This window comes from Equus asinus, chromosome 21 (assembly GCF_041296235.1).
Source record: "Equus asinus isolate D_3611 breed Donkey chromosome 21, EquAss-T2T_v2, whole genome shotgun sequence".
NCBI lineage: Eukaryota > Metazoa > Chordata > Mammalia > Perissodactyla > Equidae > Equus > Equus asinus.
Genome location: NC_091810.1, coordinates 98799265 through 98815900, shown reverse-complemented (window position 1 = coordinate 98815900; position 16636 = coordinate 98799265). Strand labels below are relative to the sequence as shown.

At 44.6% G+C, this 16636-nt stretch overlaps 1 protein-coding gene across 16 annotated transcripts in view; it reads left to right on the top strand.

Moving 5' to 3' along the window:
* PLCH1 (phospholipase C eta 1) overlaps positions 1-16636 on the top strand; it is a 223838-nt gene that overhangs the window by 17056 nt on the left and 190146 nt on the right. For 2 of the 16 annotated variants that reach the window (XM_070493791.1, XM_070493793.1), the window contains one exon: positions 15098-15390. The exons of the other annotated variants lie outside the window; for them this stretch is intronic. In XM_070493791.1, coding sequence (XP_070349892.1) covers positions 15316-15390 — 75 coding nt within the window. In that variant the 5' untranslated portion in view covers positions 15098-15315. The remainder of the gene's footprint in view (positions 1-15097; positions 15391-16636) is intronic. 16 annotated transcript variants of the gene reach the window in all.

The window sequence follows — 16636 nt, the reverse complement described above, 5'->3', positions numbered from 1 at the left end:
TGGATTGTGCCTTTGGTGTTGTATTTGAAAAGTTATTGCCAAACCCAAGGTCACCTCGGTTTTCTCCTATGTTATCTTCTAGGAGTTTTATATTTTTGCATTTTACATTTAGGTCTATGATGCATTTTGAGTTAATTTTTGTGAAGTGTATAGCTTGTGTTTAGATGCATTTTTTTGCATGTGGATGTCCAGTTATTCCAGCACCATTTGTTGAAAAGACCATCTTTGCTTTGTTGAATTGCCTTTGCTGCTTTTCTCAAAGATCAGTTGATTCCATTTATGTGGGTGTATTTCAGGTCTCTCTGTTCTGTTCTGTTATCTATTTATCTGTTCTTTCTCCAGTATCACACTCTCTCAATTACTGCAGCTTTACAGCGTCTTGAGGTTGGATAGTGTTGTCCTCCAGCTTTGTTCTTCTCTCTCAATGTTGTGTTGGCTCTTTGGGTTTCTTTATTTTTAATGGCTACATATTTTCTACTGTATGGATATACTAAAATTTAACAGGTTAATGGACACTTGGGTTGCTTCTGATCTTTTGAAAGCAATGGTGCAGTGAATAACCCTATATATACATCCTTTTGCACATGGTCAAGTATAGCTGTAGTATATATTTTTGGAAGTGGGATTGCTAAGTCAGAGGTATATACCCTTGTAATTTTGATAAATATTTGCAAATTGGCCTCCATAGAATTTGTACAGTTTTTACTCCTATCAGAAATGTATTATAGTGACGATTTCTCCACACCCTCACCAACAGTTTGTCATCAGACTTTTTGATTTTTGCTAATCTGAAAGGTAAAAAATTAGCTTCTTGGCATAGTTGAAACCTGCTGTTCTCTTACTCACTTTTGGGTTACTTTACACATCTCCATTTTGAGCACAGCCTCAGAGTAGAGGTTGTCACTTCATTCTTTCCAGTGTAAATTAAAAGAGCAACTTTTTATTTATTTATTTATTTATTTATTGAGGAAGATTAGCCCTGAGCTAACATCTGCTGCCAATCCTCTTCTTTTTTTTTTTTTAAAGATTTTATTTTTTTCCTTTTTCTCCCCGAAGCCCCCTGGTACATAGTTGTATATTCTTCGTTGTGGGTCCTTCTAGTTGTGGCATGTGGGACGCTGCTTCAGTGTGGTTTGATGAGCAGTGCCAGGTCCATGCCCAGGATTCGAACCAACGAAACACTGGGCCGCCTGCAGCGGAGCACGTGAACTTAACCACTCGGCCACGGGGCCAGCCCCTCCAATCCTCTTCTTTTTGCTGAGGAAGACTGGCCCTGAGCTAACATCTGTGCCCATCTTCCTCTACTTTATATGTGGGACGCCTAGCACAGCATGGCGTGCCAAGCGGTGCCGTGTTCGCATCCGGGATCCAAGCTGGTGAACCCCTGGCCACCAAAGCAGACTTAATCACTGTGCCACCGGGCCGGCCCCAAAAGAGCAACTTTTAAGAAGCAAATGAACAGGCTTTTGGCTGCTGCCTCGTAGAGGAACAGGGTTGGTGCACTTACTTTTCTTAAGTAATAGGTTTAGTTGCCTTTAATTTAGTCTTTTTTTGTACTAGTTTAAGAAAAAATCACCAAAATCCACACTATAAATTTCACTTGAGGAATTGGTAACCTTATTTGGTTTTAGTTCCCTGTTTTGTCTCATTAGTGCCTTCTGAGGCACCTTCCTCAGATTCTGTCTGAAGCAGCTTTAGGTGGGTGGTCTGTCAGACTTAGAGGGTTAAGAGCTCAAAGCTTGAAGAGCACTGTTCATGTGAAGTGTGTTGGTACATTTAACTACTGCTACCAGCTTCCAATTTTTCCCAGAGCTTCCTAAGAATTAAGGATTCAACACATTAAAAACAAAGCTGAGTTTCCACAATTTAAAATATTTGACTAGATTTTCTCTTGATGCTTTTTTGAATTGAGAATTCTTTTTTTTTAAGATTGGCACCTGAGCTAACAACTGTTGCCAATCTTTCTTTTTTTTCTGCTTTTTTCTCCCCAAATCCCCCCAGTACATAGTTGTATATTTTAGTTGTGGGTCCTTCTAGTTGTGGCATGTGGGATACCGCCTCACTGTGGCCTAATGAGCAGTGCCATGTCTGTGCCCAGGATCTGAACCCGGTGAAACCCTGGGCCGCCGAAGTGGAAGGTGCGAACCTAACCACTGTGGCACCAGGCCAGTCCCTGTGCACACTTTTAAAAGGAAGGAATATGTAAAAAATGATGGAACTCTGCCAAGCCCGACAGGAGCAGAGGGAAGGGGAAATGATTGCAGATTGGGAAGTCTGCTTCCATGAGTGGCTCTGCTGTGCCTGGCAGTGTGGTCTCCTCCTCTCTGTCTTTCTCTCTTTCCCTCTCTTATGTTCATTATTTATTAGGAAGCAAAATTACTTAGAACTTGGGCCTGCCCCGTTGCCAGTGGTTAAATTCATGCGCTCTGCTTCAGCGGCCCAGGGTCTTGCTGGTTCGGATCCTGGGTGCAGACTGGCACCGCTCATCAGGCCATGCTGAGGCGGCGTCCCACATGCCACAACTCGAAGGACCCACAACAAAGAATATACAACTATGTACTGGGGGGCTTTGGGGAGAAAAAGAAGAAGAAGAAAAAAAGATTGGCAACAGATGTGAGCTCAGGGCCAATCTTTAAGAAAAAAAATTACTTAGGTCTTAAGAGTGCAGTCTGTGGAGTTAGATTTTTTTAGTTCACTACCGGTGCTGTCACTTGGAAGCTGTGGGCCTGAGGTACTTCACCTCTCTGTGCTTTAGTTTCTCTCTCTGTAAAATGGGGATAATAATTACACCTAGCCCTTAGAGTCATTGTAAGGATTAAATAAAATGGTACTTGTGAAATATTTACCACAATCCCTGGCCCATGGGAAGTGCTGAAATTATCAGCAGTGATTACAGAGTGGCGGGTGCTGAGTTCACGTATTTGAGGCTAGATCAGGTCCAGATGTGGCCGTCAAACTGCAAGGCTCTGGCTTTGAATGTGAATTCCCAGGGTGGAATTCTGTTTCTGTGGATGTAGTTTACAGACACTCCCACTGAAACAACTTAACAATGTTGTGTACAATAGAAAGATTGTTTTCTTAAATGCAGTGAACCAGTGTGAGAGTAAGGGGTCTACTGAGCGCTGAGCTGGGTTTTGCCTTGAGAGCATTTGCCAAAGCAGGTTAACCTGAAGTTCTGTTTTTGTGGGCTGAGGGCACAGGGAACAGAGACAGGAAAGACAAGGGTCAGAGAGGGAGCCTTTCATGAAGCTAGGCTTTCAGAGGCTTCTCCTTCAATGGAAGGGTGAATTAGAGAAAATAAAAAATCATCTGCTCTCTTTCCAGCCCTATAAGTCTGTAAGGAAAATCACCTCTCAGAACCTGGGTTCTGAGCAGAGGCCTGATGGTTTGGGCCTGAAAGTTGGTGATCCTGAGCCAGATGCAGGACAGTCGTACGCCTGGCCGCACGGTCACTGGTGGATCAGGAAAGCCTCAGGTGAAATTTGATTTAGAGAGTTCCCACATTGGGGCCGTCCCTGGTGCTGAGTAAAAGCCACTTTCCCCCTCTTTTGGAGGAGTCTGTTTTTATCCCAGACTTCACAGAATCCCCACCAATAAAATTAGAAGGAAAATGAGCATCTTGTGGTAAAAAAAAGAAAGAAAATCACTAAACACAAGATAGGAATGAACTGAGAATAAGAAACTAAAGAAGCTGATTTGAAAAAGAACCAAATAGAACTTGAAAACATATATAATGTTATATATGTATAACATATTACTGAAAATACCTCAGTGAATGGATTTAACAAGTTAATCCAAGCTGAACAGGGAAATAGTCAACTGAATGTTAGATCTGAAGATTTTCAGATGGCAACATGGGCAAAGAGGTGAAAAACCCCAAAGAAAGGTTAATCAGTGTGGGAGATAGGGAATTCGGATTCCAGATAAGCTTAGTTACAGTTTCAGAGGAGAAGAGAGAGGGTAGGAAGAGGCAACACTTACAGAGATGATGACTGAGAACTTTCAAGGACCGATGGAAAGGACCACTGCAATGTGCATGAAGCGTATGAATCCCATGCAGGATAAGTAAAAAGAAATCCACACACAGACAAAACAGAATTAAACTGCAGGCTACAAAAGATAAAGAGAAGATCTTAGCAAGATCAGAGAGAAGAGGCAACTATTTTCAAAGGCATGACAGGTTGTCCTGACAGTGCAGCACTAGAAGCTGAAAGCTGGTAAATTTCACGCACTGACAGAAGTTAACTGTCAGCTTAGGATTCAGTTTCCACTAAAAATATCTTTAAAAAACTTTCACAGTTACAAAAACCTAGAGAGTTCTAGCAGATCCTCACTAAAAGGGTATATATCAGGCAGAGGAAAAGTGTTCCCAGATGGAAGGTCTCAGAAACAAGAGGTAACGACACGCCGAGGAAGGGAGTTTGTATGTTAAAGCACAATGGCCTGTGTGAGGAACAGTGACGACCTCTTCAGTGGGAACTGGATAAGATAGATAACTGACATAGTTGGAGAAGTGAAGGGAGTTAATAAATATTTAATATAATTGTAAAGTTCTTGTATAGTTTGGGAGGAAGTGAAAGATATTGATTACATATAGACTTGACAAATGGACTGTGCATGTTAAAATTTCTAAGGCAGCCACTAACATTTAGTTAAAGAATGAATAACTTACTAGCAAACAGGGAAAATTGAAATGAGAAAAATCATAAATCTCAGAGTCAAGAAAGCTGAGAAAAGAAATATAGAGTAGGCAAGACAAGTAGCAGGCACAAATGAGAGGAAGAAATAAATCCAAAGGTACCAGTAATGACAACAACGCTACAGGAGTCAGAGGTTGTTGGACGGGATGAAAGTTCAGCGATTGCCGCTTCTGAGTGACATGTCCAAAACATATGGATACAGAGAGATTAAAAGTAAAATGAGAGGAAAAGATAAGTGGATGATTAAAAACTAAAAGAAAGCTGGCAACATTCACATCAGACAAAATAGACTTTAAATGCCAAAAAAGCATTTTTCGAGATAAAGTGGGTCATATTGGTTCAAAAATTTCAACTCATCAGAAAAAAGTGTATGCATCTGATAACGTGGTCTCCATATATATTAAGCAAAACTTGAGAGAACTGCCATGAGAACCACGTTCCCTGTGAGATTGTTCGCGCACTTCCTCAGTCCTCCTCATGGGGAGCAAGGTCAGTCACACGGACAGGGTCTGGACAGCGTGATTAACAAGTTTGAGCTGATGGAGGTGTGAAGGTCACTGCGTCTCGAAACTGCAGAGTGCACGTTATTTTCAAACACACAGAACATTCATAAAAAGTGACCTCGACGATGGCATCAGGCAAGTCCTCACTGTGATCAGTGTCACACAGACCAGATCTGTGACCACAATGCAGTGGAGCTAGAGTCTGGTAACAGAAAGAGAGCCATGATTAATTATAGAAATATGTTTCACAGTGACCCTTGGGTCAAAGAAGAAATTGTAATGCAAATCAGAAGATATTCTTTTTTTTTTTAAGAAAATGCCTTTTTTTTTAAAGATTGGCGCCTGAGTTAACATCTGTTGCCAATCTTCTTTTTTTCCTTCTTCTCCCTGAAGCCCCCAATACATGGTTGTATATTCTAGTTGCAGGTCCTTCTGGTTGTGCTGTGTGGGACGCTGCCGCAACACGGCCCGCTGAGTGGTACCATGTCTGCGCCCAGGATCCAAACCAGTGAAACCCTGGGCCGCCGAAGCGGAGCATGTGAACTTAACCACTCTGCCACGGGCCAGCCCCCAGAAAATGTTCTTACCTGAATAACAAAAGTCCTGTGGGTCAGAACTTTTGGTGGGGTAGGCCATGAAAGCATGTATAAATGCTTGTGTTAGAAAAGAAGAAAGCCTGAAAATTAGCCAAATGTTGAAGTGAGAAAGTCAGAAAAGATGCAAAATAGACCCAAAGAAAATAGATGGAATAATAATAATTCCATGTTATTCAGTGGAGAGGAGCAATAATGACAAAATTTGGGGGCCAGCCTGGTAGTGCAGTGGTTAAGTTCGCACATTCCACTTTGGCGGCCTGGGGTTTGCCAGTTCAGATCCTGGGTGTGGATGCAGTGCCGCTTGTCAAGCCATGCTGTGGCAGGCGTCCCACATATAAAGTGGAGGAAGATGGGCATGGATGTTAGCTCAGGGCCAATCTTCCTCAGCAAAAAGAGGAGGATTGGCAGTGGATGTTAGCTCAGAGATAATTTTCCTCAAAAAAAAAAAAAAAGACAAAATTTGGCTTTATAAGAAGTAGTAATGTTATTGAAGACCTGGCAAAACTGATTTAAAAAACAAGAGGAGAGAGGCAGAGATAAACCATATTAGGAATGGAAAAGCACATGTAGATATTTAGAAGATAATGTTATGAACTGCGTTATGCTAAAACATTTGAAGGCTTGGAGGAAATGATTAATTTCTAGACAAATATAACTTACCAAAACTACGTTAGAAAAAATAGGGTGAATAATTCTGTAATTCTTCAAGAAAATAAACCAGGAGTCAAATATTTCTCCATAAAGGAAGGTCCAGGCTTAGATGGGTTTAATGAGCAAGTTCTAACAAACATTCAAGGAAAAAATAATTTCAAACTCGCATCCGGGGAATAGAAATGCATTTTATGAAGCTGTGATAACCTCGATACAAAAACCTGTTGAGAACAATGAGAAATGGAAATTATAGGCCAGCCTTACTTAGAAGCATACATGTAAGAATCATAAAACGTGAGCCAGCCAACCCCAGCAACGTATAAAGAGACATGGCATTGTGAACAAATTGCATTTGTCCTGAAATGCAGGTGGGTTCAACCTTGCAAAGTTCAGCACGTTAACAGACTGATGGGGACATATCTTATCAAACCAACATGTGCAGAGAGAGTGTCTCATGATGTTTAATATCAAATTATGCAAAAAACTCTTCGGAAAATGGGAATAGAAGGTGACTTTCTTAACCTGCTAAAGAATATTCACAAATAACCTACAGCAAATGTTATGCTTCGTGGTGAAACATTGAAGTTAAAAGCATTTTGTTTCCTGTTAAAATCAGGACCCGTCATTCTGTGCAATATTCTTTTTCACACTTGATCTCATCCTAGTCCTGTTCTTTTCACGTAGCATTTACATCATGAGCATTTCTCCATCCTCTTTAGAAAGTCTTTGCAAACACACTTGGTAATACCTGCACTACAGTCAATGCTACCCAATAGTTGGTATTCAGTGTTCGGATTTTTCTGTCATAAAAATGATGCAGTGGACATTTTTGTGTATACATTTTGGTCTGTATCTTTATTTTTGATGTGTTTCCAGAAGATGAGTTACTGAGCCAATAGGTATGAACTCTCAAGCACTGGGTGCATGTTGCATACTTTAAACCAGCCCTCTCAGATGAAGCACCCACATGTCTGGAGGGTGGACTGTATATCTCATTGCTCACCAAGAGCATTTTCAGCTGCTTTAAAGAAAAGAAAACACACTCGGAACTTGAGGTTTGGTGGTGTCTCCTGTGAGCCTTAAAAAAATGGACAAAGCACCTTTTATTTCTTTCCCTTTGTGTACATAGCTGGAGGGGGCTAGCTATGGAATTAGGCTGTTTGCAGAGCCGGTTAACAACCAGTTTAGCAGTGCTTGGGACCTGTGGGAAGTGGGGGAGGGAGCTTGTGATGGGGAGGGGGGGACAGTGACTGCATCTGTGGAGTGGGGTGGGCTGGCTGACGGGGCCCTGGGTCTGACCAGGCTTCTGAGCCACTTTGTCCCTCCCACCCTTCCCTGCACAGCGTCATTTTCTTAACTTGTTTGTCTTAAAAGTAGTGGAAAAATGAGACAGGAGCAGCTGTCTTTGAGATCTTAGCTTTTAAGGGGATTTAGTTTGAATTCTCAACCTTTTGGGATACCTTGGTGCAGAAATTCCCATGTGTGTTGTGTTGGAGGCTGTAAGGTATTGGAGGCTGTGGGGTGCAGGACACGGTTTTGGGGCTTTCCCCCATGTTTCTGTGCACTTACTGTTTTGTGGATATCACTTCAAGCCTGTTAATTATGTCTCGTGTCTCAGCAAGGCTTGAAGAGCAGGGAGTCAGCACTCTCCACGTCAGTGCCACGCTGTCCTGCTGGTGGGAATTCACTCTGCAGTGTCCAGGGCTGCTTTAGTTTGTAATTAAGGAGGAATGGGTTGGGTATTGGGAGTGTTGCCCATAGCTGTTATTGTAGAATGTGGAGTCTAAGGTGGGAAGTGGTGCGAGAACATTCGCTCACCACCATCCCTGGTTCGTCACGTAGATGAGGTGGCCGAAGTGCGGAGCAGCAAAGAGATGTGCCGAGGGAGGCCCGGCTCCAGTTGTGGCCTCTGGACTCCGCAGGCGTGTGTTCACAGCCCTTGACGCCCTACTGCCTGCCATGAACTAGTTACCCTTTCCAGCGACAGGGTGCGTTTTAATTTCTGGCTGTCATCTTCCTCCCTGTTGTTAGCAATTTGCAGAACACATGAGCCCCTCAGACAGTTTTCTCTATGATGTCTGGCTAAAAAACTTGGCCTTGGTGCTTCTGAACTTGGTCCAAGTAGCTCACTCAAATTTCTTTGCAAAATAACCTCCCACCATTTGATACTCAAAGGGCCGGCACTTTGATCTCCAGTCTGTATGCCCCAAAGGCTCTTCGCTGGAGCAGCAAAGTGTGCATTTCTTGAAGCAGCAATTCATTTAGTCACCTCCTGTCTCTTCTCCTTCATTGGCCCTTGGTGGAGCTGGACTGATGGTGGAGGTGGGAAAAGTTAGTCTTGTCTGTCAGGAGTGATACGGCCCCAGGCACTTTGCAGTGAATTGGAGTATCAGGGACACCAAGATGTGGCCCTGGATGGGGACAGGGATGTGGAGCCTGAAGACGTGTGTTTGTGACCCATGGGGCTATTATAAGGTTTATTTTTTAAAAAGACAAGTGTTGACGAAAATAATCTATAACCAATCTATAAATGAAAATTGGGGTGAGTTTGTTCTGAGCCAGTTCAGAGGGCTAGCTTAGCCTTGATCCTTCCTTCCCGAAGGAAGGAAGGGCACCAAAGAAGTGGGGTATACAGAGTGGTTATATACCCTCAAAGAGCATGTTTCACATATGATTGAAATGCCCCTTTTACAGTAGTCATGAGACTGTCTGTTGGCACAGCAATTGGTGGACACAGCAGGTAGCAGGTCTGCTGTCCTGGTGGACACAGCAGCGTGGCAGGTCTGTTGTCTGGAGCTGTGTGGTCACAGGTGAGCACAGCAATCAGTTCCTAGCCTAGGGAGAGATGCTTATCCTTAAGGAAATGCCACTGTGGGAGAAGTTGCATCTTTATCCTAAGGCCATTTGTTCTTGTCTTTGAGACACAGCAAATGCTTAAAGCAGACATACAATGCATGCTCAACAGCCATGGCGGGCCCTTTTGGAAAAACAAGGTCAGACCAAATTAGCTTTACACCAAATGGCTTCCTCATATACTCATATACTGAATATCCTATTGCTTGCCATTTGTTTGTCACAAGGTAGAAATGGAAATACTGTATAACTAAAAAGAGATTTACAAATAATATGTTAATAAGAAAGAATGTAGAGCCAGCCCGAGTGGACTAGTGGTTAAGTTTTGCGTGCTCCGCTTCAGCGGCCAGGTTTGGGTTCCTGGGCGCAGACCTACAGCAGTGGTCTGTCAGTAGCCATGCTGTGGTGGCAGCCACATAGAAGAACTGAAATATACAAAACATGTGCTGGGGGGCCAGCCCCGTGGCCGAGTGGTTAAGTTCGTGTGCTCCACTTGGGCAGCCCAGGGTTTGGATCCTGGGCGCAGACACGGCACTGCTCATTAGGCCATGTTGAGGCGGTGTCCCACATGCCACAACTAGAAGGACCCACAACTAAAATATACAACTATGTAGTGGGGGGATTTGGGCAGAAAAAAGCAGGAAAAAAAAAAGAGATTGGCAACAGTTGTTAGCTCAGATGCCAGTCTTTAAACAAAAAGAAAAGAAATCATTACTGTTTAAAAAAAGAAAAAAGCAACAAAAAACCCCAAGCATACTGGGGCTTTGGGGAAGGAAAAAAAAAAAGAAGGAAGATTGGCAACAGATGTTAGCTTAGGGCAAATCTTTCCCAGCAAGAAAAAACAAAATGTAAAAATGTAAAAGAATGGGAATTGGGGTGTGAGTTTCTGTGGAAGAAGGAGAATGGGCTGGGGTGGTAGTAGTCAAGTAGAAGAGAGAGGAGATGGCAGTCAGCGTGTCCTGAACAAACCCCTCTACTTTGTACAGATGTGTGTGTGCATCCACGTGGTAGTAGTCGCAGTAGATAGAGAGAGGAGATGGCAGTCAGCGTGTCCTGAACAAACCCCTCTACTTTGTACAGATGTGTGTGTGCATCCACGTGGTAGTAGTCGCAGTAGATAGAGAGGGGAGATGGCAGTCAGCGCGTCCTGAACAAACCCCTCTACTTTGTACAGATGTGTGTGTGCATCCACGTGGTAGTAGTCGCAGTAGATAGAGGAGATGGCAGTCAGCGCGTCCTGAACAAACCCCTCTACTTTGTACAGATGTGTGTGTGCATCCACGTGGTAGTAGTCGCAGTAGATAGAGAGGGGAGATGGCAGTCAGCGCGTCCTGAACAAACCCCTCTACTTTGTACAGATGTGTGTGTGCATCCACGTGGTAGTAGTCGCAGTAGATAGAGAGAGGAGATGGCAGTCAGCGTGTCCTGAACAAACCCCTCTACTTTGTACAGATGTGTGTGTGCATCCACGTGGTAGTAGTCGCAGTAGATAGAGGAGATGGCAGTCAGCGCGTCCTGAACAAACCCCTCTACTTTGTACAGATGTGTGTACATCCACGTGGTAGTAGTCGCAGTAGATAGAGAGGGGAGATGGCAGTCAGCGCGTCCTGAACAAACCCCTCTACTTTGTACAGATGTGTGTGTGCATCCACGTGGTAGTAGTCGCAGTAGATAGAGAGAGGAGATGGCAGTCAGCGTGTCCTGAACAAACCCCTCTACTTTGTACAGATGTGTGTGTGCATCCACGTGGTAGTAGTCGCAGTAGATAGAGGAGATGGCAGTCAGCGCGTCCTGAACAAACCCCTCTACTTTGTACAGATGTGTGTGTGCATCCACGTGGTAGTAGTCGCAGTAGATAGAGAGGGGAGATGGCAGTCAGCGCGTCCTGAACAAACCCCTCTACTTTGTACAGATGTGTGTGTGCATCCACGTGGTAGTAGTCGCAGTAGATAGAGAGAGGAGATGGCAGTCAGCGTGTCCTGAACAAACCCCTCTACTTTGTACAGATGTGTGTGTGCATCCACGTGGTAGTAGTCGCAGTAGATAGAGAGGGGAGATGGCAGTCAGCGCGTCCTGAACAAACCCCTCTACTTTGTACAGATGTGTGTGTGCATCCACGTGGTAGTAGTCGCAGTAGATAGAGGAGATGGCAGTCAGCGTGTCCTGAACAAACCCCTCTACTTTGTACAGATGTGTGTGTGCATCCACGTGGTAGTAGTCGCAGTAGATAGAGAGGGGAGATGGCAGTCAGCGCGTCCTGAACAAACCCCTCTACTTTGTACAGATGTGTGTGCATCCACGTGGTAGTAGTCGCAGTAGATAGAGAGGGGAGATGGCAGTCAGTGCATCCTGAACAAACCCCTCTACTTTGTACAGATGTGTGTGTGCATCCACGTGGTAGTAGTCGCAGTAGATAGAGGAGATGGCAGTCAGCGTGTCCTGAACAAACCCCTCTACTTTGTACAGATGTGTGTGTGCATCCACGTGGTAGTAGTCGCAGTAGATAGAGGAGATGGCAGTCAGCGCGTCCTGAACAAACCCCTCTACTTTGTACAGATGTGTGTGTGCATCCACGTGGTAGTAGTCGCAGTAGATAGAGAGGGGAGATGGCAGTCAGCGCGTCCTGAACAAACCCCTCTACTTTGTACAGATGTGTGTGTGCATCCACGTGGTAGTAGTCGCAGTAGATAGAGAGGGGAGATGGCAGTCAGCGCGTCCTGAACAAACCCCTCTACTTTGTACAGATGTGTGTGTACATCCACGTGGTAGTAGTCGCAGTAGATAGAGGAGATGGCAGTCAGCGCGTCCTGAACAAACCCCTCTACTTTGTACAGATGTGTGTGTGCATCCACGTGGTAGTAGTCGCAGTAGATAGAGGAGATGGCAGTCAGCGCGTCCTGAACAAACCCCTCTACTTTGTACAGATGTGTGTGTGCATCCACGTGGTAGTAGTCGCAGTAGATAGAGAGGGGAGATGGCAGTCAGCGCGTCCTGAACAAACCCCTCTACTTTGTACAGATGTGTGTGTGCATCCACGTGGTAGTAGTCGCAGTAGATAGAGAGAGGAGATGGCAGTCAGCGTGTCCTGAACAAACCCCTCTACTTTGTACAGATGTGTGTGTGCATCCACGTGGTAGTAGTCGCAGTAGATAGAGAGAGGAGATGGCAGTCAGCGTGTCCTGAACAAACCCCTCTACTTTGTACAGATGTGTGTGTGCATCCACGTGGTAGTAGTCGCAGTAGATAGAGAGGGGAGATGGCAGTCAGCGTGTCCTGAACAAACCCCTCTACTTTGTACAGATGTGTGTGTGCATCCACGTGGTAGTAGTCGCAGTAGATAGAGAGAGGAGATGGCAGTCAGCGTGTCCTGAACAAACCCCTCTACTTTGTACAGATGTGTGTGCATCCACGTGGTAGTAGTCGCAGTAGATAGAGAGGGGAGATGGCAGTCAGCGTGTCCTGAACAAACCCCTCTACTTTGTACAGATGTGTGTGTGCATCCACGTGGTAGTAGTCGCAGTAGATAGAGAGAGGAGATGGCAGTCAGCGTGTCCTGAACAAACCCCTCTACTTTGTACAGATGTGTGTGTGCATCCACGTGGTAGTAGTCGCAGTAGATAGAGAGAGGAGATGGCAGTCAGCGTGTCCTGAACAAACCCCTCTACTTTGTACAGATGTGTGTGTGCATCCACGTGGTAGTAGTCGCAGTAGATAGAGAGGGGAGATGGCAGTCAGCGCGTCCTGAACAAACCCCTCTACTTTGTACAGATGTGTGTGTGCATCCACGTGGTAGTAGTCGCAGTAGATAGAGAGGGGAGATGGCAGTCAGCGCGTCCTGAACAAACCCCTCTACTTTGTACAGATGTGTGTGTGCATCCACGTGGTAGTAGTCGCAGTAGATAGAGGAGATGGCAGTCAGCGTGTCCTGAACAAACCCCTCTACTTTGTACAGATGTGTGTGTGCATCCACGTGGTAGTAGTCGCAGTAGATAGAGGAGATGGCAGTCAGCGTGTCCTGAACAAACCCCTCTACTTTGTACAGATGTGTGTGTGCATCCACGTGGTAGTAGTCGCAGTACATAGAGAGGGGAGATGGCAGTCAGCGTGTCCTGAACAAACCCCTCTACTTTGTACAGATGTGTGTGTGCATCCACGTGGTAGTAGTCGCAGTAGATAGAGAGGGGAGATGGCAGTCAGCGTGTCCTGAACAAACCCCTCTACTTTGTACAGATGTGTGTGTGCATCCACGTGGTACTAGTTGCAGTAGATAGAGAGGGGAGATGGCAGTCAGCGCGTCCTGAACAAACCCCTCTACTTTGTACAGATGTGTGTGTGCATCCACGTGGTAGTAGTCGCAGTAGATAGAGGAGATGGCAGTCAGCGCGTCCTGAACAAACCCCTCTACTTTGTACAGATGTGTGTGTGCATCCACGTGGTAGTAGTCGCAGTAGATAGAGGAGATGGCAGTCAGTGTGTCCTCGACACGCCCCTCTACTTTCTATAGATATATACACACATAAAATACTGGCCTCCCAACAAAGTTCTCTTTTAAAGATTTTCTTACTTCTTTTTTCTCATTAGCAGTGTTACATCTTTGAATTCGGTTTATCCACTTCAATTGTATACCTTTTAAGCCATTTAGATGACTTGATTAGATTTGTAGTGTTTCATAAAACTCTTGTTAAAGCAGTTGACATAGGTTTGCTCCACAGTTAGAAATGGCTAAGGGAATCTAAAGATGAAGATAACTTTTCAGCTTTTTCTCTGCTTAAATTTGCCTCCCAGGGGGCTGGCCCTGTGGCCAAGTGGTTAAGTTCGCATGCTCTGCTTTGGTGGCCCGGGGTTTCACCAGTTTGGATCCTGGGCAGAGACATGGCACCACTGGTCAGGCCACGCTGAGGCAGCATCCCACAGACCACAACTAGAAGGACCCACAACTAAAAAAAAATATGTATACACAACTATATACTGGGGGGACTTGGGGAAGAAAAAAGGAGGAAAAAAACGAGATTGGCAACAGTTGTAGCTCAGGTGCCAATCTTTAAAAAAAAAAAATTGCCTTCAAAGGGTGTGAAAGAGTTCTGTACCACCAGAACAATGGACCTGAAAGAAGAATATGACTAAGGAAAGCCCGAGTAAATAGAGAGTCATATTTTGAGACTCAGAGAAGACTAGTTAAAAAATTAGCCGAGCCGCAACTAGAAGGACCCACAACGAAGAATATACAACTATGTACCGGGGGGCTTTGGGGAGAAAAAGGAAAAAAATAAAATCTTAAAAAAAAAAATTAGCCGAAGGTCTACCAGGTCTCAATTTTTAGAGTTAAAACAAGAATTGAGAGCTCGTGAGGGCTGGGTGGGATCTCCACACACTTCCCTCACTGACGAGTCCCATCAGAATGGAGAGCTCATGAGGGCTGGGTGGGTTCTCCACACACTTCCCTCACTGATGAATCTGCTGGGAATGGAGAGCTCGTGAGCTCTGGGTGGGTTCTCCACGCACTTACTTCCCTCACTGATGAATCTCCTGGGAATGGAGAGCTCGCGAGCACTGGGTGGGTTCTCCATACATTTCGTCAGTCAGGACTCTTTGATCACAAGTGACAGAAAACCCAGCTCAATGTGGCTTAATCAACATGATACGAAGCAAACAGGGAATGTCCTGGCTCATGTAACTAAAAGTGAGCAAGGTGTCTCTAGCTTAAGATGTTACTTAAATTTGTCAACAGGACTTAGCTTCTTTGTTCCTCTGGGTAGGATCTAATCTCACACAGATTTTCCCCCTGTACTGACAGGATGCTGCCCGGAGTTCTAGGTTTCGAGGCTTCACAACTTCACACCCTGAGAACTTCAAGTCTGGCTGAAAAGGAAGTTTCTTTCTCCCACAGTTCAAGCAGAAATCCATGCCTGACCTGCAGTGGTCTGATGGTGGCCATGCGTACCTTCTCCCCTGTGGCCTGGAGGACCACTTCTCTGGTTGCCAGGTGCAAGCCACGTGTCCACCTGAATCAGGATGCAGCTGACGCGAGCTAGATCTCATGGACAGAAACTGGAGAAGGAGTTGTATAAGAAAGCCAGAGGAAAGCAGGTGATGGCCAGCAGATGGCTGCCACTGTGAACCTTTTCTTAGGGGACTTTATTTAAATTGTGTGAAGAATTTCTCTTTCTTTTCTGGAGTTGTTTTTTTCTTTTGCTGAGGAAGATTAGCCCTCACCTAACATCCATTGCGAATCTTCGTCTATTTTGTATGTGGGTCGCCACCACATCATGGCTGACGAGTGGTGTAGGTCCACACCAGGGAACTGAACCTGGGCTGCTGAAGCAGAGCATGCCAAACTTAATCAGTAGGACACAGGGCCAGCCCTGTGGAGTTTTAAAAGTGTTGACAAGTGCTTATTACTCAAAATACTTGTGGCTTTTCTTGGTTGCGAGTGTTGCCCTTGACTCTCCAGTGCCTTCCTTGCTGGTGCTGTCCTCCTCCCGCAGTTTGACCCAGGCCGCTTGGGTCGTGTGCCTGCAGATAGAAGTACACATGTGGGGAACGACTGTAAACGTGACTAGTCATTTGTAAAATGAGCTTTGGAGCATGTGGACTCTTTAGATGTTTGTAGTCCATCTGAGGAATCCCCATGTAAGCACGAAAGCTTCCATGCCCGCTGCAGAACATGTGTGTTCTGTAGAACAGTGCTTATTGATGCGGCTAGAACATCCTAAAATACTAGGAAGTTATTAAGTGAAAAAAGTATACTACAAAATAATAGTATTTCGTTTGTGTTAAAAAAAAAAAAAATAGATAACGGTGTCCACGGTGGTCGTCTCTGGGTGATAGGGTGGTGTTGCTATGTAAGTTTTTTGAGCTTTTTTGTGTGTTTCAAGCTCTAAAATTGGATAAAAACAAATTGTTAGAGATAAATAAAATGCATACATATGTAATACATACATAATTTTATATCTATGTGTGTGTATATACATGGCATTTTCTATATCTTAACTATCCACAAAAAAGTAAAAACTGCATTAACTTTATTCTGGAGGCAGAATTTGAAACTCGCTTTAATAACCATCAGTTGTTTCTCTGAGAATGTTCCTGGGTCACTGAGTTATTTCTGTGAGTCCCTCCAGGATTGGGAGCTACATGTTCTAGAGAGTTCCACAGAGACCTCTTAGGAGGTGGAGTAGCATTTTGTAAGCCCCAAAAGAAAGTTAAAAAACAGTTTTTAAACATCTTTGCTTTTGCCTGACTATTGACTCAACAACTTCAAATTGAGTACAAAGTGCAATGGAAGTACATCTCTAATGTAATTTACATGGTAATCCTTTGAAAAATCACTGAA